The following is a 26,039-nucleotide window of genomic DNA, read 5'->3' on the forward strand; positions in this document are numbered from 1 at the left end:
GAGAGAGACAGCAAGAGCAGGAACACAAGCAGGAGAAGGAGAGGGAAAAGCAGACTTCCCATTGAGCAGGGGGCCTGATGCAGGGCGCGTTCCCAGGACCCTGTGATCATGACCTGAGCCAAAGGCAGACACTTAATGACTGAGCCACCCAGGCATCTCTAGCCCCTGTTTTTTTGTTTTGTTTTGTTTTGTTTTTTATTTTTTTTTTCTAGCCCCTGTTTTAAGGCATATTGTCATTAGAGTCTTGGTTAACCATGTGCAAGGAGAAACTCTACCCCCTGCACATGGCCTCAGCTGACAACCTGGAAAGATTCTGATAGTGTTTCATTCACTTACTTCCAGTTTAAGGAATGGGACAAAATTTTTCAGATCAGTTTTCTGCTCATGCTGAGAATGGATGCAGTTTTGTTTTTTGTTTGTTTGTTCGTTTTGTCATGATAGCAGCTCAAGTCAGAGTGGGTTTGTATGCAGATAATTTTTTTTTTAATGGATACAGTTCAGTAATAGAAATATTTTTATCTTCCTTGTGATTTTCTTAATAACAATTTCTTTTCTCCAACTTACTTTATTGTAAGAATACAGTATATTTTACATATATATTGTATATATATATGTATATGTATATGTATATGTATATGTATATGTATGACATACAAATTGTGTGCTAACCAACTGTTTATGTTAACAGTAAGTCATCTAGTAGTTAAGTAGTAGTTAAGTTTTGGGAGAGCCAAAAATTAATACTTGTATTTTTGACTGATGGAAATCAGCATCCCTAACACCTGTGCTATTGAAGGGCCAATGGTATTTTTTTTTTCTGATAAATAATGTTTTCTCTATTAGACAGAAAATGTGGACCAGAATTGACTTGTGGTTCTTCTCTCCTACTTATAGAGTCCTGATACAGTCATCTCCTAAGTACTCTCTGATGATTGAGGAAGATTTTAAAAAGTCAACATATAAGAATAGTAATTCCTGGAGATTTTTCCGTTACCATTTGATCTGCAAATTAGTCATTTAAAAATGAATGAAAGAAACTGTTAAAGACAAGATAATTGAGAAATAGAAAGGTATGCAGGGTTAGAGCAGAATTCCTTTCTAGTCATTTGAGCTGTTAAAATTAAGAAGACAAAACAAACCCTTCTTACCTGAAGTGTCAATGCATTCAATTAGATTTGCCCCAGGAGGTGAGATGGGTGGTACACACACAGTGTCCTAAAAGACAAGAAACACGTCCCCATTTGTAATGGCTCTTTTCTGTCTATCCTTTTACATTGGGTTTCTTCGCAAAATAGACTCAGATTCTAAAAGAATACTATTTACAAAAGTTCTGAAATCCATTTAAAACTTGCACTTCATTTGAGAAAGCCTTTTCTGATGACTTCCATCTAATTTGGGTGTACGTTTGACTTCTCCTCTTCATTTTCCCACCAGCTATCCCAGAACGAAGAACAGCATAGACTGTGAGGGGTGACCACCATCTGGTTCATGTGCATGAGAATGAGTTTCGGGGACTACCAAAGGCCATTTCTTACAACTTAGCACTTACAGGAGGCAACTGTGGGCCTTCTACTGCCCATGTGTGAAGTGCTCCTTCTGAACATTCAGGGACAGGTTCAAAGCCAGCTCCCCCGCCAGGGGCACCTCCACATTCACAGCACATCAACAAAAATGGGACCACTGTTGGTGAAAAGAAAGGAATACTGGAATTAGCAGTGGAACCACATTAAAATAAAACAACTTTCTCTTTTATGATTACTTTTGAAACCCTAATACCATTGCATTTGACTTCAAAATTCTTATGAAAGTTTCAGAAAACAAATTGAACAATGGTCAGATACCAAAATCAATATGAGCTTCAGTATACTAGACTGCAATCCATTTTGATTTGTTATATAGTATTCAAATGACATTAAAACAGATGAGTCTTTTCACTGTCATTTCTCTGAAAAATATTAAAGGAGACAGGAGAGCTGCTGAGGACAGGCCATATGTTTGAGTCTTTGTGTTCCATCCTCCATGGCTTTCCTTTTGTTCCTTTCAGACATGCCTATCTTTTTAATTTGCACAGTAAATAAAATCTTACTCATGCCTCAGGTAATTATTCCCTCTATTATTTTCCTCTACATGGATTTTTTTTTTTTTTCTTGAAATTACTCCTGCACAAATGGAAAACATTATACTGGTTAACCATGTCTTTCTGTTAATCAGTTGGGTTTCCTTATTCACCTAAATACATGTCTAGGCCAGAGCCTTTATATAATACAATCTTGGTAAATTATTTGGAATGAATGGATGGATGAAGGAAAGTATGTGTAAGTAGAAGATATGACGAAGGAAGAAAAGAAACAAGAAAGAGGTGAGGTAGAGAAGAAGGAACATAGTAAGGATAGTAATAAGGGAGGGATGGTAAGAGATGAAAAAAGGAAAGAAAGGAATGAAAGAATCCTGTGCATTTTGCTTTCTTGAAGATTTGCTAGGCTTAGAGAAATCTTTGAATGTAGAGGTGTTTGACCCCAAATATGTAATTTTTCAATTTTTTATTAACTACGCTACTCAAAGGCAATCAACAGTATAAAAGAACAAGCTCAAAGTCAAAGTTCAAAGTCATGTATTATTACTTGCCATAGAGAGAGTCAACTCCTGGGTAATTAAGTTACTTTTATAAAGTACTTAATTCTCAAGTTTTTAAATGTTGGTTAATACTTAATATGGCTAACAAAATGAAATTAGAGTATGATCTCTTCTCATGTATTTTATGTTACATTCTGCAAGTTTGCTTTCTCTGTGTAGCCGCTTCTGATTGTTTGGATCCTCTCTGACTGTCTTCTTCACTCAAATAGCAATCCGAGCCTGCCTGTTAGGGCACTTTCCCATGGCACTGAAATTGACTGCAAAGAAGTTTTTATCCTCCACTGCACTGTAAGTGGTCAAGAAGCTTGATTTTTTCATCTTGCAGACTCAACAGTAAACAAGCATCTCTTGATAAGGGCACAAAATAAGATTTGGTAAAGTATATTTTATCAAAGGATCAAAAAGCTTATCTCCTCCCCATAATTTCAGGGGGAAATATGAATAGGATTATTGAAAGTACTTACGTCCTAGAACCAAGAATCCCATGATGAGCAGTCCAATGCCGGCAGGACCAAAATGGACATTATCTGAGAGATTTGCTCCTACACCTTCACCACCTTCCATTGTCTGGGTCCCAGTGCCATAGTTAGTACTGGTTTCACCGCCTCCTTCCATATTTTCAGTGCTACTTCCACCAGTACTCCCACTGCCTCCACTAGTACCCTCACTGCCTCCACTAGTACCCTCACTGCCTCCACTAGTACCCTCACTGCCTCCACTAGTACCCTCACTGCCTCCACTAGTTCCGGAATTGGTACCACTATTAATATCCTTTTCATTTTCAGCCCAGCCAGAACCTTGAAGGTCAATATTAATGGTTCCAGTACAAGTTCTTTGAAGATTATCTGCAACAAGATTCAAAAAGGGAAGAAATATTTAACGCATGCAGTGTAATACTCATTGAACAATCCAAAACCACTTTTCTTTTCTTTTTCTTTTTCTTTTCTTTTTTTTTTTTTTTTTTTTGTATCAGTAACTTATTTCAAGGTCTTTATTCTCATCAATTCAGTAACTTCCCAAATCATCCTTTGTTTGGGGTTCGGTTTTTAAATCAAACCATGATGAGGATTAGTGCTCCTGAAAGACTGTGCCATATGTTGAAAAGCATAAACAGTAAATGCCATGTCATAGATACACTGTCATTCACCTTAGATAAATAAGTCAGTCATATTCCACATACTATTTAAATGAATGGAAGCTACTTGTATTTGTATTATATATGCAGTAGTTAGTTGCTTTATTTTCTTCTAAATTACCTTGACAGGGATTCCTCCATCACATCTGCACTATCCACTTCCCATAAGATTTGAATATATGATAATCTCTGATTAGAAACTGCTCAGTGCAGAAAACCCACATTACTGAAAGTTCAGGTATGATTTTTTTTTTCTCCTTCAGAGAGAAGATTTCCAAAGTCTAGAATCTACCTGTAGAGCTACTAGGTCAGAAATGTGTCATAACTCTGAGACTCTGGCTGGACATTGGTGATTATAATTCTTACTACAGTGTAGGAATGATACTGATGGAATATTATGCTTTTCTGTAGCCCAATTAAAACTATTTATATGTAGTTATGTCTGAAGCGGTTTTTTAAAATTCCATGATAAACCTTCCAATTTCATTGAGATACTACAAAAATGAAATAACATTGTATAAACTTGAGTACATGGTGTGTTGTTATGATATACTTATATATTGCAGTATGTTTTCCATCTAAGTGTTAACCAACATCTCCATCACCTCACATGACTACTATTTTGTTTTTTGTAATGAGAATATTTAGGATCTACTATCTTAGGAACTTTTAAAAATATAGCAACTATACTGTCATTAATAATCATAAGGCAAGACTCTACATTAGATCCCCAGAAATTAATCATCTTGTGACTAGAAGTTTGTAATTTTTAGCCAACATCTCCTCATCTCCCCATCCCTTTAGTGGTCAGCCTAATTTTAATTTTGTTGGTTTGGAAAAGTAATATAAGTATGCAGCTTCCAAATTGTTCACACAAAGTTGTACATCAGCTTTTCAAAGATTACATAAAGTTAAGTTAACTTTGCTTCTGGATCAATTATTTGAAAGTAACTTAAGAATATAATTTTAAAATTTTATTTATTGAGATTAATAAGAACTAACGTTGAGTACCAGCACTCTTCTAAGTGCTTTACATCTAATAACTTCTTTAATATCTTTAAATCCATAATGTCAGTGTCCCATTTTATAGAGGAAAAGGGTGAGGAATAAATGGGTTGAATGACTTCTCTAAAATCCCATAGCTACTAAGTGATGGTACAAGATACCAACCGAGTCTCATTCCAGAACTCGTGGACTTGGCACTGAGTTATACTGTCCCTTATATTATTAAAAATGTGATTCTATAATACCCAGTATGATTTTTTGTTGTTGATGAGAAAGGGTTATCTTAAAATACAATTAAAACTTTAATTTCTGAGTGTATATATAATTTCCTCCAAGTTAAATTGATTTCTTACCATCTATAGATAAAATTGTTCCTTGGTATTTTCCCCCAAGCATTTTATATTGTTCCCAGGTAACTCTGTTTCTCAAAATAATTATGCCTGTTTTTGAGTCAACATCAAGTAGGTTAGCTGGATTATTTCCCATTACATATCTGTATTTGAAGAAACAATATGAATTAATGTTAGCTTTTGAAAGAGAGAGAGATTTTGATTATAAAACACGTTTCAAGTCAGTGGTTGTAACCTCTGGATATCATTTTCAATTATTAGGGATTTTATTTTTTTTCAAGGCAAGATGGAATGATCTCTTATGCCCACTTGGATGTTACAACAATCTTTGATTCTTGCAGTCTTCTTTTCGTTTGGTTTTGGCAGCATTAGAACTCTCCTGGAAGACCCAGAACCTGGGACCTCCTGGGCCCTTTCTAATTCTGAACTGTTCTCTTATCAAAGAAGTTACTTCTCCATCAGCTTGGGGCTTCATTCTCTCCCTATTTTCACTCTCCCTCCCCATACACACAATGACTTTATAGGACTTCTTTTGAATTCCGTTCTCATTTATGTATTTGTTAAACATTGTTGGATAACTGTCTCAAGTACTGTGCTAAACTCAAAGGCCTAGAACTTTGAAAGGAGCAGAGTTGGGTGGGGAGGGTGGGATGGTCTGCCCTCAGTGAACTCACATCTGTGGAGTACAAGACAGTTGATCAATATCAAATGCTGATTAAAGTGAAGAGAGTTACTGAAATAAGCTAACTCTAATTGATTTCAATCTGGGTGCACTTGGCAATGGGAAAATCAGCCCATAAAATCTTTTGGGGGAATAACCACGATATGTGGTAATCAGCTAATTGGCCAGTAAAATACATAAATACAGAAATGTCAAACATTCAAGATACAATATTTTCCACATTTTACATCTTCACACTTTTTGCATTTTAATTTTTGCCCATTTTTTTTAAATTTTCCTAAGGTCAAAGCTGTAAATTAAATAGCAATTCAGTAGTTCGTATTTTTTATGATTGAATGATAGTTTCAAAAATAATGAAAAATATTTTAATTCAGAGACTTAAAATTTCTAAAAAGAACATGTATACTTTAGTTTAATGTATGATAAAATTATTTGGAAAATGTTAGTCTTACCTAACAGTTGTTGAAGCACTACCTGTGTCCAGATCAGTGGCTATAAAGTCTCCCACTTTATAATTCTGTCCCATGTTACTAGTTACCACATATGTCTTTGAACCTGGACGGAACACCGAACCTTCAATTACATTTGACACAGCCACAGTGACTGCTGTTGCTGTGAGTTTATACTGAGACATAATTGAAGAGTGAAATTCAGCTTTATTTCTGACACCGAGACTTAGTTGCATCGTCTGCATAGCTTCGTAATCTAGGGGCTAGAAAATACAGAATGGGATGGTTTTACTCTTAAAATAAAAAAATTCTGGAAGAAAGACAAATCCTTTCATTATAGGCAAGGAAACTCCCACATTTCTTTCTTTAATTAAATATAAATACATACAAATACACACCCTGTCCTTTATCTTTAATGCAACAGAAATGCAGTAGGAAACAGAAATATAGTAGGAAAAAAGTTGGAAATATATGGCATGAGTTTTACTTATCCATCAAAGAAGTTTAAAAACATAATATAGATGGTCAAATCCATGCATTTTATAGTGCAAAGATAGTTTATTTTAACTTCTGTCACTTCATTTTTCTCACAAAGTAGCTCTATTTATTACAAAGTATGGGCCAACTATAAAGTACGTTCAATCATTTGACTGGTTTTATCTGTAAAGAACTATTTAGAAGAAATTTTACTTCTGTAAATATGATTTCCTTCAGTAAGCCCAGTAATAGAACAAAGTATAAAAATAATAAAAATCCTTATTTTCTTCAACATATTCTGGAAAAAAAAATTATTTCCAGTAGCTATTTTTATTATGAAGTTGGTATCAATATCTACTACTTAATGAAATTCACAAACAACTATACAGTATGCCCATAAGTTCCAAATATATTTTTCTAAATTTTCATGTGAGAGTAATTTAGATGACTCTTGATTCACACATCAAACTCTCCACTTAGTAAAATCTTCAATCTTGGCTTCAATGTTGGCTTTGTTATTCCAAAAACGGCTATAAAATCACATATACATATACATCACACACGCATACGCATAACAGAAGAATTAAGATATGATGTCATGCTTGGGAGAAAAATCAACATTACTTCCATTTCACAAATAGAGATATTGAGGATAAATAGACTAATTTTTTAAAGTAATATAGTAGTTTGGGGTAAAATAGATTAGGACGGTTTCCCCAGCGTGGAATCACAGCTAGAATAGTGATGACGGTATGAGCTTAATAGATAGAGAATTTGAATGTCAGCTATACCACTTACTAGCTATCAGAATTTGAATGGGGTACAACTCTCTCTTGTATTTATCTGCAATATGGGCATATAACCTAATTTTCTGGCATGCTGTGAGGGGTAAACTAAAGCATCTGTACCCTGTCTCAGGAAATGGACGCTATAGCCAGAGGGACACTTTATGAAGACATGAAAGAAATGATCCCAGAATTCCTCTGGGAACAGAATTCCTTAGAAGTCTATTTCCTGGGACTATTTTGAAGAAAGGAAATAACTAAAAAAGGACTGAATTCTACCATTGCATGTTTCACACACAATCCTTGCATAACTATTGCAGATAAAAGAAAAAAACAAACAAACAGACTCAAGTCTTACAGTACAGGCTGAAATCTTCACCATAAGCTCCCTATGAGTTACATTTTTTTCCCTCAAATCTGAGAGGCAATTCTACCTCTGGTACATGAGGTGGATCACTAATATAGGGGGAACATAGGAAGATTCTGTTGATGTAGACCAAATCTTTGTTTTGGACAAATCTCCAGGCTATTTATGTTCATAATAAGCCCTGGTCAGCAGCTGCAGGGAGATGGGAATGTGATAATCCTATAATTACAGTAATTTAATTTTAATTTTATAAAAACACATCAGAGAACTAAACAACTTTTAATTTACATGATAAATATTCTCAGTGCATACTAATTAATGTATGATGTTGACAAAGACACATATTTTAAGGTCATGTGAAATCTGCTTAAAAAACATTCTTCAAACATCTAAAACAAAACTTTAAGCATAAAATAAGATTCATTTTTAGAAATGCTCTTAATTTATATGATCTGTGAAGGAGTAGTGTATTAATAGAAGAGAGTTTTGAGCTTAATGCCTGTTTTCATAAACTGATATAAGTGGAAAAATTGTTAAAAAGCTCTCTAATCTTATATCTTTTTAAAACACGGTAATTTTTATTCTTTCACCCCCTGAATTTTGTGAAATGTTAACATTTTATCTCAAGATTAACATTTTGAAAAAGACCAAGAAAACAAAATATTTAGGATAATTATACCATACCTTAATAACCTTTAAAATTCCCACATTTGTCCTTTCATTCATTTCTATGTCAAACCAACCTCCCTCATTTCCGGAGATAAAGAAAATCACTGCCACCCAGTTAGCTGAGTACTCTTCATCCAAATCGATTACTCTAATCTGGAGCAAATTTGAGTGGAGGGCATTTTCTTCAATACTAGTGGAATACTGAAATGAGAAGCAAAAAAATCTTGTGGAATACTGAAATGAGAAGCAAATAAATCTTAACACCAACTGTGTGAGTGAGAGAACAACTACCCTGGACTTACAAAGGATGTTTAAAACCACTCATTATTTAGAAACGAGATCTGTGTTTATAAGCTCACATTTCATTGTCCAAATACATATATTTTTCCTACGTATTATTTGAACAAACACAAGGCAAAGTACGTGTCTACATTTGGGTTATACATGACTAAAGATAACATGGACCTCTGTAAAAAGAATTGTATGAACAAATTTTAGAATGTAATGAATTGACGTTGTTCATTTCAAGGACAAGTACTTACGGAGGGCTGTTCCATGTATGGGATGTTATCATTAACATCAAGGATTCTAATGTTGCATTCACACTCTGCTGACATGCCGTCTGCCCCACCATCTCGGTCAGAGCCTCTCACAGCAAGGGAATACTGGCTGTATTGCTAAAAGCACACATTACCAAAAAAATCACAGTTGATCTAGACAATCCTTATTCTGTCTCATGAAAAGTTCTTTTAAAATGTTGGCTCAACATTTACTTAAATCTATGATCAAGATACGGGTAACAGACTAATGAAAATCCACAGATCTCACATGAATCAGTATGACTGTTGCCACTTCTATTTCCAGCAGTGCTTACCTAGCATCATTTAAAAGAAAGAACACGTTTGAAGGCCTCATGCCTTATTATATGTCCAGGGGTTGAAAAAGTTTATAAAGAGTAAAGTGGACCAAAATGCTTAGGAGGAGAGAGATGAAGGTTTACCAAGAATTTATGGCATGAAAATTCCATACTGTCAATAATCATCCCTAAAATGTGCAAGTAAAACAAAGAATGTAACAAATGGTTTACAGTTCTGGGAGGCAGTGGGTGGTGGGCTGGAGCAGTGGAGTTATTGATAATCAACCTTCTTGATTCTACTCAATGATGCTTAAATTTGTAGAACTGGCAAAAGCAATGAAGCCTTTCCCAGAAACATGCATGCACTCATCATTCAAAAATGTGGACAGAAGTTTAGAGGATTCATAGTAAGAGACATTTTGAGGTCTCTCCATGAACTCCAGGTTGAAAATATCTGCTTTGGTGGCTTGCTAGTAACTTTATTCCTTTAGTTTTTAAAGTTCTTCACCACAAAAACTCTTTTGACATTAAAGGACTCCCATTGGGCTCTTTAAGGAAGTTTGAGCAAGAAAAAGTTAATAGTCAATTTCTTCTGATGGTTATTTTCACACAAGTGAAAAAGGAGATATAAATAATTTAGGAACTTATAGGATTTGGATCATTAAAGAATGAAAATCATCTGATTTATTCTAAGCCTAGGAGTCATTAACAGGAGGATTGTCATTTCAAAATAACTATAATAATTAAAATAAATTTTAATTAAGTACAAATTCAAAAGTAACACTTCTTCATTTATATCCCTAAAATACTTACAGATCAGGTAAATCCTATCAATACTCTAAAAATGATGAAAAAGTTGACACTTTTATATTGAATAATGGGACCATATGTTATTAATAGAAACCATGCTGATTCTAACTTGCTAACAATCTCTAATTATTTTCTCGTTTATAAATGAAAAGATTGGTCTAGATGTTACTCAGTTGCTATCCATCATTCTGATTCTGTGTTACATTTCCCAAAGTAATCAGGGGACTATCAGTAGGTAAGAGAGAGGAAGGAAAAAGAAGAGTCCTGTTGTCAAATGAGTGTAGGATATTATGGGTTAAAGAAAGAGAAACAAATTTCTTAGTCTGTAAGAATTCTTGGAGCGTTTACCATGTTCATGCATTGTGACTTGCCAAGATGGCTGACAGTAACGATCGTTTCTTAAATCTATTTCAATGTACATCACACATTTTTTTTAATAGAGCTTCTACCTTTGCCTTATGTATATTCTTGTGTATTCTCAGAATATAGTTTTCTTAAATTGAGGCAGATATTAAGTTTGAATTGATTGAATGAAAAATGACAGTTTAAAATGTATTTGAGGAATCCCCTTTTTTTCATTTTGAAGATATTTCTTATGTCATTACCATGATGTGAACAGGTTATATAATCATAACATATTGTTTTCTTTTTCTTTCTTTCTTAGGTTCTCTGGCTTTTAGCATAACTTCCTTTGAAACTAACAAACCATTCAAAGAAAAAAAATTACCTCTCTGTCTAGAAAATTATTCATTGTTCGAATTTCTCCAGTGTTTCTGTTAATAATAAACATTGGTGAATCAGAAGGTTCCTGTCTTATGATCTTGAAGGCTATTTTTGAGTTCAAATTATTAGGTTCATCTGCATCAGTAGCATTGAGTATCATCACCAGCGTATCTAGAAATCAAGGAAAATGGTTGCAAGTGGATGGTTTGCATTTTCGTTATAGTATAGTTTATTGCTTTTCTAACAAGGTGTTAGGGTTGGTTGGTCTATATAGTGTATGTGCTACCCTTTTTCCTTTCCTCTTCTTCAACATATCATTAGCTTAGCTCCTTTCTATACTTTGCTTTGACAAAAACATTACATTTTTTCAGGAACTTACACATTACTGGTAGTTAGCAAACAAAGAAATGTTTTAATTCTGCCTTTTCTTTCCTTATTCTATTATAATCCTTTTTTTTTTTTTAAGACTGCTGTGGTGAAATAGAATGATATTAAAGCTAGACCAACTCTTTCCCAACTATAGAACTTTCTAGCTCTATGATTTTGGCTTCAGTTTCCACATCTGTATACAGGAATGGTAATAGCATTGTCCTCACTGAGTTCATGAGAGAATTGAACAGTTTAATGAGAGAAACTCCTAGAAAGTTCTGATTGGCTAATGTACACTCAATAAATGTACATTATTATTCTGTTTTGCATGGTCCCAAGTGAAGTGCTAGGTAAACTATTAGGTTGAAAGAGATGCTTGTTTAACTACATATTTTGTCTTATCCCTTATCTTTTCTGGGAATTTTATAAGCCATTTTGATGAAGGACACTGGAGAAGGAAAAGCTGCCAGTGTTCATAAACTGGAAATCTCTACACTGAAAGTCTGTTTCAAGCATAATTGTCCTGTCTGTAAACACAAATGCAACGGAGTATCTCCCTTCTGCCTTTTATTTTCTCTCTCAATCTTTGTGTGTGTTTGTGTAATTCACTTCAGCATTCTTTTAAAAATATTTTCAGTAGGCAATTAATTATGGCACATTCATACAGTAAAATCTAATGCAGCTATTTAAAAGGAATGAAGACATTTCATTTCCTAATATGGAAAAATGTTAAAAATATATTTAAATAAAGATTTACATTATGATTTGTATGTAAAATATCTTCCTATTTGTTTCCAAAAGTATGTTTATATAATCATAAAACATACATAAGTAACTAAGTATGTATGTACTTACATACGTAAGTAGTAAGTAACGTAAATAAGTTCTTGCCTCTTAAGAATTATACTAGGGAAAACAAAGAATGGATTTCTATTCCATTTTTACTTTCCATATTGTGTAAATTTTTACAACAAACATTTTTAAAATGATATTTTAGATTGGATACTTATTCCAAGTATAGTATAGTGTTTTAATGAATAAAAGTGATATGTAAGGATTTTTGGAATGTATAAGAAATTTTACCACTTAAGCTTTAAATTCAAATGAGAAATTGTCTTTGCTATTTTTAATATGTTTAGGACAATCTTCACTAGTGTGTTAGGCAGTTAATTTTCTCAAGTGACTGAGAACTGAAGACTTCTCATGCCATTTTGCTCTGGATGCTTTTCTATATTTAATCTCTTACATTCATGATGAAGTGGTACCTTCTTAGTTTGTCCTCCCTTTGCTTGGCTAAGAGTGATCTGGAATTAAGTATACTTAATAAGATGGATTACTTACTTGCATTAGAATTTTCTTCTATTTGTCCTACAAAAGTAGACATAGAAAATACTGGAGGGTTGTCATTTATATCCAAAACTCTGACTCTGAGCTCAAGAGGCCTCTCTAAATCTTGACCCAGTGAATTCAGAGCCCGGCAATAGATCTAAGACAGAAGACAAGAATAATTATTTGATGCAACAGATATTTAAGTTCTTACTTTGTTTGGACACTATGCTAGGCACTGTGGGTAACCAAAAAAAGTAAGACATATTATTTTCTACTACCACGTAGATATAAGCAGCACTTAAAATCAATAAGGGGAGGCAAACACAAATTCAAGATACTATTTGAGAAAAAGCAACATGATAAGTTATTTAAAAGAAGAATAGAAATACTATGACATCATAGGATATTGGATGATTGAGAAAGATCCTGAAAGAGAATTTCAGTAAGTGGAACTGGTATTTAGAAAGATATTCCAAGTAAAGGGATTTATGTGAGGAAAGAAGCAGAGTAGTGAAAATACATTTTTTGAAATTGGGAGTAAGGACTATTGACTTTGAGGATCGGGTAAAGGAGAGTCACACGGGGGCTTCAAAGAAAGGTAGTTTTCACAAGCTACATAGGAGACTATGCGGGTGTTCTTATTGTTGTTATTATTATTTATATGTGAGGTGTACCTAAGTATCATGTATGCTACTTTACCTGTGTGCTATATTCATATAAAAATTCAAGAAAAGCTAATAGGTTGGCATGCTGACCTCGAGAGTTAGTGGGTAAACATTGTGAGAGATAAGGCAGGAATATAGATTTGGAATAGAAGACTAAGGAATTAAAGTAGCTTAGGCAGTATAGCTGAAAACACACGCACCCATTACTATTTGAACATCTTTGGGGCTATGGATGGATGGGGTTTTAATTGAAGAACATACAAGATCAAGGAAGGTTTTCTGTATGTCCTTTTTATTCTAAGTATTAACAAGTGTCGACTATGATGATAAACAGAAATGGAAGCAGGCAAGGAGCAAGCAGAAAAGAGATGATAAAATTGATCAAATAAGGTTCTTGAAGAAACAGGTAATTATAGAATAATGGATCCTCTTGGGGGTAAGCTGTGGAAAAAAAGCAGAAAGTTAATCCTGTTTTTGGATTTAAGGCAGAGCATTTCTGAAGGAGGGGAGAGAAAATTGTGGGAGTGTGTGATGAAGTCCTCAGAATTTCTAACGAAGCTGGTCATCATGTCAGCGGCTTAAAGTGGAAAGGAGGTTGAGTGTTTGGAGTTTTGTCACAGCTACTGTCAAGAACAGAAGTATGATTCAGCTAAGGATGGTTTAGAGTATTCCCGAAGCACCTTCTGAGCTCAGGTGAGCTGCAGCAATGTGGATTTATAATAAAGTATGTTTACTTGAAGAGGCTCCCTTGGTAGCTCAAAAATCATCACTTGACATGAGAACCAATATTCTCTGCCAAATTAAAGAAAAAGAATGAAGAGTTAGGTCCTTGCCCTTCCAAACAGATATTCTAGCTTGCCACTAGGGACAGACCAGAGTCTCACATTTTTGCTGAGACATTCAGCAGGGCATTTCTCCTAATTTCTTTGTTTGTGTTGGTTCATGAGATGCTCGTGAATTGAGACAACCAAAAATAATATTGGGATTTCTGAGGTCAAATCAAATATGATCTGAGTTTAAGATACTCCCAAAATAATGGAAGCCTGAACACATATAAAGATGTGGAGCCCACTTACAATGAAAAACGGGGTGACCTCTCGATCAACTATGGATGTAATATTAATTTCACCAGTTTTTTGATTAATGACGAAGATTCCATAAGGTGGCTGATCAATTCCTACTCCGGAGATGCGGTATGTAACTTGCTGGTTTGCAGCACAATCTGAGTGAATCTGCAGAGAGGGCGCAGATAAAAGTATTACAGAGAGCAAATAAAAAGTGCTAGGTTTGATTAACAACAACTACCTTTCTCAAGAACTGTCGAATGTGAATACCTGTTATCTTTTGGGAAATGCTGGAAATAGTTATTTCTCTAGTTACAACTCTAGCATATTCCATAACTAGCAAGTTAACAAAAGAAATTCAATTTCTATTTCTACCAAATAAGAAAAAAAATCACTTTAATAAATCCAAGACAATGCAGTCATCATTCATTCATTCATTTATTCATTCATTCAACATTTACAATTGATCGTATTATTTTCCTGCTCTAGTGCTAGCACTGGCGTTAGGGTAGGGAACTCTTCACCTAAACTCTTAAGGAGTTTACCAGTGTTGTCATTATGTAATTTTGATCCCTGACCCAAAGATTTTTTAAAAATGTAAAGTTTTAGAAGAAAATTTTAAGTAGATTTATGTTGGTGACTGACTACAGAGTCCTCTGACTCTGTGTTGAAGCCCTTAATTCTGAAAATAGGGAGGATGTATTATCAGAAAAGTAAGGAAATTGCCCCAAATAAGTGATTTATAGAAGCTGGGATTCTTTCTTCAAAATGAAATGTATAGGGACTCGAAGCAAATCTAACTCAGTTGTCTCTGTGTATCTGTCTGAATGTGTGTATATATTTGTATACGTAATCTGTGTGTGGGGATGTATTTGTGTGTGTGTGTTTGTACAAAGAAAGACAAAGGGAAATGGATGGAAAAGAGAGTAGGAAACAGGGTACATTGTGAATTTTTGTTTTAAAAAAAATTAATCTTGGATCACTGAAAAAAATTAAATTAGAAAAAATTAAATTTAAAAAAATTAAATAAAAAATAAAAGCCAGAAGTAGGAATTCAATTCTAATGGATCAAGGCATAAAGAATACAGATTAAAATAGTCTCTCTGAGTGAGCTGGCTGTTAAATTCATTATTTAAATCACTATATTTTTCTACCTAGAATTTGGGTTAATTATGATCATGTGTAGTTATTTTACCAATGAGTTGCATCAGTGTTTAACTGTTTACCCCAGGGCCCAAGTTTCTTTCTTTCTTTTTTTTTTTTTTAAAGATTTTATTTATTTATTTGGCAGACAAAGATCACAAGTAGGCAGAGAGGCAGGCAGAGAGAGAAGGGGAAGCAGGCTCCCTGCTGAGCAGAGAGCCCGATGTGGGGCTCGATCCCAGGACCCTGGGATCATGACCTGAGCCGAAGGCAGAGGCTTAACCCACTGAGCCACCCAGGCACCCCCAGTGCCCAAGTTTCTTAATCTATCCTTTCAATAGCTTCATTTTTCATAATATGAGTGACTATACTTCTGTTTTGTGTCAGAACTTCCCAGTGAGTTGTATTCATAAAATATTTAAGAGACAGTTTTTTTCGATCTTTAATGCCATCCATTCTTATTTTTGATTTTATGCTTTGGTGTTGATACTTACTTTGGCAATTGGGTTCCTCTTCGAATTGTCTTCACCTTCACGACAGGCTGCAGCAAACTTGATCCATTCACGTTTTTGCCTCCTGATTGAATGCCACTTGATGGTGCCATTTTTGGTGTTGTAATCTCTTACCTTAAATGGGCATGATAAAGTAGTGGTATCTATTAACTTTTATTCATAATGCACATGTCACTGAAGGGTTTGGAGGAGAGGATAATTGTAATATCGGAAAGAGAAGATGTTTAATTGGGAAAATTGGTGATTTGATAATCTATTAATTTTAGCATAACATTATTTTTTTTTACTTATAAGGCTAAATTTTCTTTGGAAAATGTGTTGTTACCCCCAAACCATTTTTCCTCATTTTTAATTTGGAAAAGATAGATTTGCTGTGTATTACCTGGATTCGAAATTCACTGTTAACTTCCACCACCACCTATAAAAAACAAAATGATCACAACAGTTAATTTTATTAAGTACTTTATAATTCATGTTATCCAATCATTTAAAAAAAATCAAATAAATCTTGTGAGTCATTAGAATTATTTTATCAGTCCAGATAGCAGATGGACGTGGCTTCTCTCTTAAGTCTAATGATGATGCTGTGGATTCCTTTCCTTTTGTCTTTACTTTTCAGTTATGCCCTTCTTTTTAATTACTTTTATTTTTTAACCTCTTTTTCATTTTTCACCTATGAAGATACTTGTTATGATATGAACTAGGACACTTAACCTAGGGGGAGTGAGGAGGGAAAATTTAGGCTTTCTTAGGAAATCTTATGCCTATGGAGCTAGAGATAATTTGCTACTATTCAGTGATATTCAACAGTAAGTTATGATACTTAAACTTTTGACTCTAGTTTCAGGATCTGACTAGCCATAGATGGAAATAGGAAAAAACGTGTATCTGAAAAGTTTCAGAATATCTGCTCCTTCATATTCTAATTTTAAATGGGAGGTTTTCTAGTACTTTTGAAAATCTCAAGATGATAGATTTACTTTGAAATATGAGAATAGGGGCACTTGGGTGGCTCCATCATTAAACATCTGCCTTTGGCTCAGGTAACAATCCCACAGTCCTGGGATCAAGCCCACGTGGGGCTTCCTCTCTGTCGGGGAGCCTGCTTCTCCCTCTCCCACTCCCCCTGATTGTGTCCTCCCCCGTCAAATAAATAAAATGTTAAAAAAAAAAAAGAAATATGAGAATGAAAGTTCTAAAATAAAAGCAAGTAATTTCCTCTGTAAAAATGAGTTCTTGCTTCATGTTTTATGCCATATATATCTATATCTATCTATCTATCTACATATATATATCCTTCTATAGTTCCATAGGAAGGAGAAGACATTGTAGGCATGTAGGGACAAATTAGTGGGTAAGCAACTTCTATTAGTCTCTTCTAACAATTTCTCTGCTCAACAAATGAGCTACTCAAGCAGAGCTTTGCCTTGTTTCAACTTGGCCTCAATCTTTACATATGATTTGTAGTGGAAGACCAGGATAATTTAAATAACTTTTCTCTATTTCTAAAAAGACAGACATATATATTAAGGTTAATATGTCGTATACTTAAGACAGAGTAAAAGACTGATCTAAAAAATTGGGTCTAGATGTGAAGGTTAATTTGCACTTATTAAGTTTTAACTTGCACTTAGAGTCATTAAAGATAGTGTAAATCCTTAGTTTTTATTTCTCCCTAAATTTTCAATTTCTTTTTGAATTTTTTTCAGAATTCCCCTTATGAAAATTATCACAATTAGACTGCATCTGTATCACTGATAAAAGAAATTATATCTTGTATTTTAAGAATACTAGTAACAGTAATTTCAAAATATAGTGAGTTACTTTTTGTAGTTTCAATCTCACCATTAGATTAAAAATAAAATTTTGGTTTTCAAGTACATATTTTTCAAAAATTGTTATAATTGATAATTCAGGAAAATATGAATTTTTTGATTAATAAGAGTAGCATAAAGATATTTTTATAGGGATTATATACTCATGATATCCACTTAATGTTGATTATTATTATCACTGTTAATATTCACTGAATAATGACTAATTACTAGACAATGTGTTTAGAGAAATCCATGCATTCAGTCTTCACAAATACATGTGGTCAATACTATAATTTCATTATTTCCATTTTACAAATGAGGATATTGAGTTTGGAATACTAAATTATGGCTAAATATTACCCAATACAATTTAGCCTAAATTTGGGTTTATGGTATGGGTTTTACAATAAAATGAAAGATAGCCTATTCCAACTAAATTACTAAATAAAATATACTACAGAGAATTGACATTACACCTTTGGAAATTCAAAACATTCTGATTTTAATCTCATCTCATATTAGCCTTACAATTAAGAATGTTCATGTATAACAACAACAACAATATTAGTGATTTCAGGGGGAAAAGAAGTAAATGGTGCAAATGGTTTGGTCAAATGGTCACTGAAAATGTTGTTGTTGAGTCCCTCTTGGGTGCAGAATTAAGATGATGTTTCTTCGTGCTGCCTGTGAACTCATGAGCAGTTTATCCTCTCTCTCATTTGTGGGTGTGGAATGGGAATCTGGGGATACCTTCTTTGTCTATTTGGAAGCCATTTCTTCATAGCTACAGAGTTGTGTAGGCATCTCTTATCTGTCTTGCACTTCCTTTCCACACTGAAGTGTCAGAGCGTACTGTTTGTTTTGGAGAACTATGCCAGATGACTAATAAACCTTCCAACTTTATGAAGCTGGGTCATTCTTTTTCCCATGAGAGGCCATTTAGGCAGAAGACCAAGTCAGTTTCACCATAGTGTCAGGCTCCCGATTGAATTAGTAATTTAAAAACTGCCAAGTCTGCTTAAAATTATGTTGTGTTGGCATAGCCTTATTGTCGTTTGTTCAGAGTCTAGAATAAACAAAGTCACTCTCGGACTTTCAAAGGCAAAATAATGAGATAGAATGGGTATTTGATAGAGTCAGAAAGCTTTCAATGTACTTCCTAAGTTCTCAAGTCTTAGTTTTCTCATTTGTAAAATGATAGGGGTAAACCAAATTATATACAGTAACCTTTCCAATTCTAATACCAAATCCCTGTGTGCAGTAGGAAAGTATCAAAGTTACTTGATCATGAAAAAGGCATGATAAAATTGTGGGTCTAAAAGATCACTCTCACCACAGGTGGTGGAAAGAGGCAGGATCATAGGCCAGGAGTAGTGGAGTGTTCCACATCAAAACAGACCAGAGAACAGAAGCAGTGGCAGGGGTAACAGACCGGGAAAATCAAGGGAGAGATTGTACACAATTGAAACAAATGAGACTTGCGAACATGTAGGACATGGGAGTCAGGAGAAGGAAGGATCTTAAGTGATGGCAGTTTCAAACTAAGAGATGAGGAGCAAGGCAGAAGCAGAATTTAGCAGGTTAGAAAACAATGACTTTGCGGGGGCGCCTGGGTGGCTCAGTGGGTTAAGCCGCTGCCTTCGGCTCAGGTCATGATCTCAGGGTCCTGGGATTGAGTCCCACATCAGGCTCTCTGCTCGGCAGGGAGCCTGCTTCCTCCTCTCTCTCTGCCTGCTTCTCTGCCTACTTCTCTACCTACGTGTAATCTCTGTCTGTCAAATAAATAAATAAAATCTTAAAAAAAAAAAAACAATGACTTTGAGATGCTACAGAAATGGTGAGGTGAAGGTGCTTAGCAATTTGAAATATGTCTCAACACGATGAACAATAGGTCAGTCCTCATACACATATTTGAGGGACACCTCAGGTAAAACAGTTTCAATCATGGGAGAATTTGAAGACCCTAAAGTAGGGACTACAACAAAGAAACAGCCATGTGGCTGAGCGTGAAACTAGGGCAATAGCTACATGGATAGACTAGGGAACAATGACAGAAACAAGCAATAAAGAAAAAGAGAAAAGAAGTGGCCAAAGAAATGGGAAGACAAGATAATGCAATATCACAGATGTCAAAGGAAGGGAGAACTGAAAGAGACATGAAATGTGAACAAGTGTCAGATGACATAAAATACTTGAGTAGAGTGAATCTCAAGGTTTCCTGTGACCTTCAGAATTCTTTCAGTTCCATGGAACAAGTCCTTCCTGACCAAAAGGGATTGGGGAACAAAATGGAGGGGAAAAGACATAAAGATGACCACCTTTCCAAGAAAATCGATTATAAAAGGAAACAAAGATGGAATGATACAACGAGATCTGGCATCCAGGAAATATTCTGGGAGAGGTAGACATGGATTTTTGAAGTGAAGAAAGAAGGAAGTAGGAGATTTTGTTGGAAAAAGAGGTTCAAAAAGAAAGTACTTGGTGGAAGTGTAATAGAGAAAGCAGGAGGGGATAGGTAGAAAGAAAAGACCCTGAAGACAGAGGGTAAGGAAGAGAGGAAGGATGGAGATTTAAATCAATAGACTATGAGAGGTAGTTGAAGGACATCATCCAATTGATCTAGACCCTGTCTGTAGAGTAAGGATAAGGTTATTTTCTATCAATCAGGGAAGCAGTTTGGATTCCTAGATGAGTTGGAAATATGTACTATGGAGGCTTGTGATGGAGATTCACTTACAAATGAATACAGGCATTATTAGGCTGAGTATCTCATCTCTCTTGCCTACTGGGTGTGTCTTTCTGTGCCTCTGTTTCCTCACCAGTTTATAAGACGAAAGCTCTTTCTAATTCAAAAATTCTTAAAAAGTAGTGGATATAATCCTTGAAGTGCATCCTCAGTGAGTCCTTTCTTCATTTCTATTTGAAGAGTCAATCCACATAAAGACTTAAAAAGCCACAGGACAAATTTGTATGCTATTTTCAATGATTCTCTAATTCTACTAATTTTTAGGCTTTTTTCCCCTTTGATACTGAGGTTTACATCTCTTTGAAAATAATAAAATGGTCTTGAAAGTAATAAATAATTTCAACAAGAGGTTTTTCCTCTTGTATATAGAATTGGGAAGTGGTTTTCCATAGCCACTTTCTGGTTGTTAAGCATCAAATGCTGATGTATTTGAATAATGTATTTTACATCACAAGAAAGAACTTGAGACACAGTCAAAATATAACAATTTGCTTCTTTTCAAAAACCTTCTCTTTTGTCTTTGTATTATGATAAAATTGGAGTTGACAATACTTCGTTAGGTTAATTTTTCTTTCTTGCTCATTGGCTTATTTATTTATTTGACAAAAATATGTACTGAATGTATATTATGTGGAATCAAGGCTGGATTAAAAGGCTTAACTCCTAAAAAATACTGTGGTACACCTTAGATGGCATGTAAAGTAAATGTAATAAAACACCATAAAAATAAGTGTTAAGGAAATTCAACCTGATTATTTCTATGTTAAATACTTTGATGGTTTTTTTGGAACGTGTAGGGGAAGAGAAATATAAACTCTCTCCAAATTGCCTTCTGATGTCCCTACTTTGTGTGATTAAACATCTATTGAGCAATCTTGCCCTGGTGCAAGGCACTACGAAGAATACAAAAGTGAATCAGATACAGAATCTGCCCTCAAATAACTTACAGTTCAAGTAGTTTTATGAGCAACCGGCAGCCATTAATTTGTGGAGATGTGGTTTTTCATTAGACAAGTGTAAAAGGCTGCACCCTATTCTCCTAGACCAATAGAGAATATAGATCATCAGCCAATGGCATTTAAACTACTTCGACCTGCCTAAGTCTTTAAAGGAATTTGCGTGGCAAGCATAACCAGCAAGAGTGGCGTGTCCCAGCACTCTGTAGGGCGTTCCCTCGTTGACAGAAGCATAATAAGTAACTGCAATGCCGAGCATGCTTTCTGCTTATTTGTTAGGCAATACCTGTTAGGACCTGGGGATACTCGGCACCAATGTCCTTAAAGAAGGTATAGTGGAGAGTTACCTGAAATTAAGTGCTCTGGGTATAGACAGGAGTGTTTTCTTTTCTACATCCATAATCTTTGTCAAATAGGTGAATCTTGTTCCTCGGGGAACAGCATTTCTCAGTGGTTTAGGTTTTTCTATTACCTAAGTCAGGCATCACAAAATCGTTTCCTCTAATTCAAACCAGTAAAATGATGGTAAATTTCTAGTCCCTGTTTTCACAAAGGTGCAAGAAGATGCTGATCTTAAATCTTCAGTGAAATAATAAAGCTTTTAAGAACACATGGAAATGGAAATGATTTTCCTTAAATACAAATTGTTAATTTTGCTGGAACAGGTGAACAGAAATATTTCCATTTTCTATGAAATAGTTTAGTGATGTACTATTACCTATAATATATATCCCTATAATATATGTGCAAGAAAGCATAGAGAATCCTCTCCTTTGCTTGTCTTCTGTTTGGTCTGTACTAGTTTTTAGTCCTTCTCTTGCTTTAAGCATCAATGAACACAATTATGGGAATTTAAGAAGTCTGGTTCAAGTAAGTTGATGAACTATGTAATGAAGTATTTTTTTTTTCCTGTGTATTTTAGCCTGAATCCTGAGAAATACTTTGAAAACTCCTGCTTCTATCCTAAATTATTTCAGCTAAGTCAGATTGTGGAGCTAGTTTATCAGGTGGTAGAGGTTTTCTTTTGAAAGGAAATATTAACCATGAGAGGAGCAGAAGCTAAGCTGGTGTGATAAACTCTACAAACTGAATTATTCTTGGAAATCAGTAAAGACAAGTTTGCTTGTTCTCTGAGGATAAGCAGCAGAAGTCAGCCTTTATAGAAAAAGATACCTTGAGTCTGTATTGACTTGCATTGACTAATTGAATCTGACAAAGTTGCAAGTAATTTTCAGAAATCATTAGAACTATAACAATGCTACCACTTCTGTTTGCTTTCCTACAGTGGCCTGGCCAGATATTATTTCATTGTCATAACCATTCACAGAGATTTCCTGTGTATGGTACCTGGGTGACATTGTTCTCTGGTCTAGAATACATTCCCAATCCCTCCTCCCCAATACATGGAATTTCATGGAGAGAAAAAGAAAGAAAAATAAATGAGGAGTCAGTAACATTTCTTTGGCTTACAGTGTTATAACGGGTATAAGCTCTTGTCTCTCTAGGAGGCTGATCTAAATCATGGAATAGTTTTGTGGCCATCTTGTTTGTTTTAAGAGTGGATTCTCCATCTTTATTCTCCCTGATCTAACTCACTGCTCTGAACATGACCTGAAACTCTCAGGTACATTAAGGAGACTCCACAACATACATGTGAATAGTTGTCTGCTCAGCTCTTAAATGGATTTGCATTAAAGATATTACCAGTTTAAATGTCTTAAAGGTCTTTTAGTTGTCCAAGTATGCTCCCTAAGGTGCATACTTCTTCTCTGAGCAGAGAAGAAGAAAGACTTTACATAGATTTTTTTTTTTTTTTTTTGTCAGAGCAAACATTCCTAGTGAGGCTAGCAGAAAGCTAAGTGGAAGGAGCTTGCTATAGTTGTAGCTAATTTTCAGGGAAAAATATATTTTTTTAAAGATTTTATTTATTTATTTGACAGCGATAGAGAGAGGATGACCATGAATGAGAGAGAAATAGACTCCTCATTGACCTGGGAGCCCATTGCAGGACTCAATCCTAGGACCCTGAGATGGACCCAAGCCAAGGGCAGATGCTTAACCAACTGAGCCACCCAGGCACTCCAGAAAAAAATATATTCTAAAACAAAAATAGATTGTATAACCCCAAAGGACATTTATCCAAATCATCTGGTAAAATCTGTACTAAAAATAAATGATGATTTTTCAGACCTTAGAAAGTAAAATGTTTTATAAAGAAAGTTACCATAATATGAAAAAGAAACATTTTAATTCACTACAGAGTAAGTTCTTTGAGAAATAATTTTCACCAGACAAGTGAAAAACTTGTAATTGATTCCAAAGTAAAATACGGCAACAAATAAAGGATCCACAAACAAAAAACCGAAACTATCCAAACTTAGACAATAAAGTACAAAAACCGAAACCTCTCTACAAAGAAGAAAGGTCATTGAGAATACATGATTTTGATAAAACAATATATTTTATGAAGAATGACTAGACAGTGATTATTTAAAGAAATTTCATCATATGTAATTAATTATAAATAATCATAAAATAAAGAAATAAGTTATTTTATACTTTTAATTAAAGCACATAAGTACCTCAATAAACTCTAATCAACCAAAGCTATAATAGGCTTTAATCAGATTTATATGAAATTAAAAATGAAAGTATTTGATTACCTTGCAATATACAGATGTTCCTATATTTAAATAACATAGTGTATAGTGCTTGTTAATCCCTGCCACACCCCAAATTATAATATTAACTGGTCCTAAAGATCCATTAAAAAGTCCATGATCTAGGGCTGGTCTTTGAAGGCAGCTTGGAACTAAAGCTACCAGCTTATTGATGTTTATTTGTAACAAATCCACTGGTATAACTTCTTTGAGTTAATAAACTGAATTAAAACTAACCAGCATACATTGACTCAAAGGTCTAACTTGTTAATTATAGAAACCCAACAATCCGGTTCAAAAATTAAGTAGGTAAAAACAAATACGAACCGCAGCACTAAATCCTGCCAAATTGGAGAGTGATTTACTCGGCACTTGCCTCTTGAGATTACATTAACCTGACTGTGAGAAAGACTATGATTTTAAAATCTCCAACCTCTGTGAAATTTGATGCAGCACCTTAGTGTTATCTTACTTATCTCTAAAAAGAGAAAATTAATAACGTGTAAGGGAGACAGTGATAAAGCATCGCATTACATTTGTCTAAACATCAAATATACAATTTTTCTATCACAGTCATTACTGACTTTCCAGTAGTAAGAACCTGCATCATAATAATTATACTTACTCCTTAATTATAGCTATTCCTTCACTTATTATATCATTTATAAATCTTCCATACTGCCATGTTTTTTGAGATTAAAAAAATGTTGTTTTAAATACAATCATAGTGTAGCTGTGTGGGCTTTTGATATTAGTGGTATGGATTCCAACCGATGAGATTGTTTGGCTCTTGGGGTCAGTTGCACGTTGCTCTGGTTTAAATGTATATGTATCCTATTTTGGGGTTTTAAAATTATAGTGAATCTGCCAGCAGAGATACCCAAAGAATGGAAAAATGTTTAGGGTAAAGATCAGGACCACCCGTGATACTAGTTTAAGAGCCCATCTGCAAAAAAGAATTTGAACGACCAAACACTAGTGAATGGTGATAAGACTTTCCCAAATTCGGTGTTTTCCCAGCATGACTTAGCACTGACTTCAATGTCAGAGATGTGATATGATGAGTTAACTCTGATGCATTAATATGCTCGAGTCTTCAATTAAAGAGAGAAACCCTATTTAAAAATCTAGTTCATAAAATCACCTTGTCATTAACATAAACTTTTAATGGGTTTAGGTTAGAAATAACACTAGCACTTTCTAAAAAGTTCTCCCTTATTCACAGTGAGCGTGATTAGGAGGGTTTTGAACAGAATACACTTACCAGAAAAATTAACAGCACCGCGGCTCTGATAGAGTGCCAGTCCATTGCAGCTGGGTTCCTTACATCCAAGACCGAGGGAGTTTTGTTTGTTCTTCTCTGTTCTTTTTCTTTCCCCTGCTCAGGTGGTGTCTGATTAAAATAATTTCTCAGTAGATGTTCCTACATGCAGGCTTTGAGGTGTTTCTGCCTTCTCTGGGAGAAGAACTGAAGCTACGTATAACCAGTCTAGATCCCCACCCTAAAAACTTGGGCTGGTCTCCCTGAAATGCTTGACAAGATCATCATTGCTCCCAGGTAAAAGCTCAGGGACACACCCTTCTTCCAGCTGAAAGGCAGCTCTCTGTGGGGTTGGAAGATTCAGTCCTTTAATGAAGGTGTTCAATGTCAGGCGTTTAAAATGATCTGACGTGTGGAGAGTCAGTCGTACAGTTGAGAGGGGCTTTGCCACCTGTGCTCTATTTACAAGTTGTTAAGCTTCTTCTCTCTTAAAAAAGCAAATATCGTCTGGACGCTGATAATATTCAGAGGATTATCTGGTTCATACTCATAGCCAGACACTCAGGTCAAAATAA

The 26,039-nt window shown here is 34.7% G+C and overlaps 2 protein-coding genes across 2 annotated transcripts in view; one reads left to right on the top strand and one right to left on the bottom strand.

Annotated features, from left to right (window-relative positions):
• DSG1 (desmoglein 1) overlaps nt 1-25,689 on the bottom strand; it is a 30,934-nt gene extending 5,245 nt beyond the window's left edge. Inside the window, exons 1-14 of the mRNA XM_059138996.1 lie at nt 25,468-25,689; nt 16,407-16,442; nt 16,007-16,138; nt 14,382-14,537; nt 12,653-12,797; nt 10,947-11,113; nt 9,096-9,230; nt 8,569-8,754; nt 6,259-6,518; nt 5,128-5,267; nt 3,375-3,479; nt 3,099-3,242; nt 1,544-1,680; nt 1,149-1,215 (exon numbers count right to left, since the gene is read on the bottom strand). Of these exons, the coding sequence (XP_058994979.1) occupies nt 1,149-1,215; nt 1,544-1,680; nt 3,099-3,242; nt 3,375-3,479; nt 5,128-5,267; nt 6,259-6,518; nt 8,569-8,754; nt 9,096-9,230; nt 10,947-11,113; nt 12,653-12,797; nt 14,382-14,537; nt 16,007-16,138; nt 16,407-16,442; nt 25,468-25,512 (1,855 nt within the window). The 5' untranslated portion in view covers nt 25,513-25,689. The remainder of the gene's footprint in view (nt 1-1,148; nt 1,216-1,543; nt 1,681-3,098; nt 3,243-3,374; nt 3,480-5,127; nt 5,268-6,258; nt 6,519-8,568; nt 8,755-9,095; nt 9,231-10,946; nt 11,114-12,652; nt 12,798-14,381; nt 14,538-16,006; nt 16,139-16,406; nt 16,443-25,467) is intronic.
• DSC1 (desmocollin 1) overlaps nt 1-26,039 on the top strand; it is a 245,197-nt gene that overhangs the window by 49,131 nt on the left and 170,027 nt on the right. The window lies entirely within an intron of this gene.

Source organism: Mustela lutreola, chromosome 11 (assembly GCF_030435805.1).
Source record: "Mustela lutreola isolate mMusLut2 chromosome 11, mMusLut2.pri, whole genome shotgun sequence".
NCBI lineage: Eukaryota > Metazoa > Chordata > Mammalia > Carnivora > Mustelidae > Mustela > Mustela lutreola.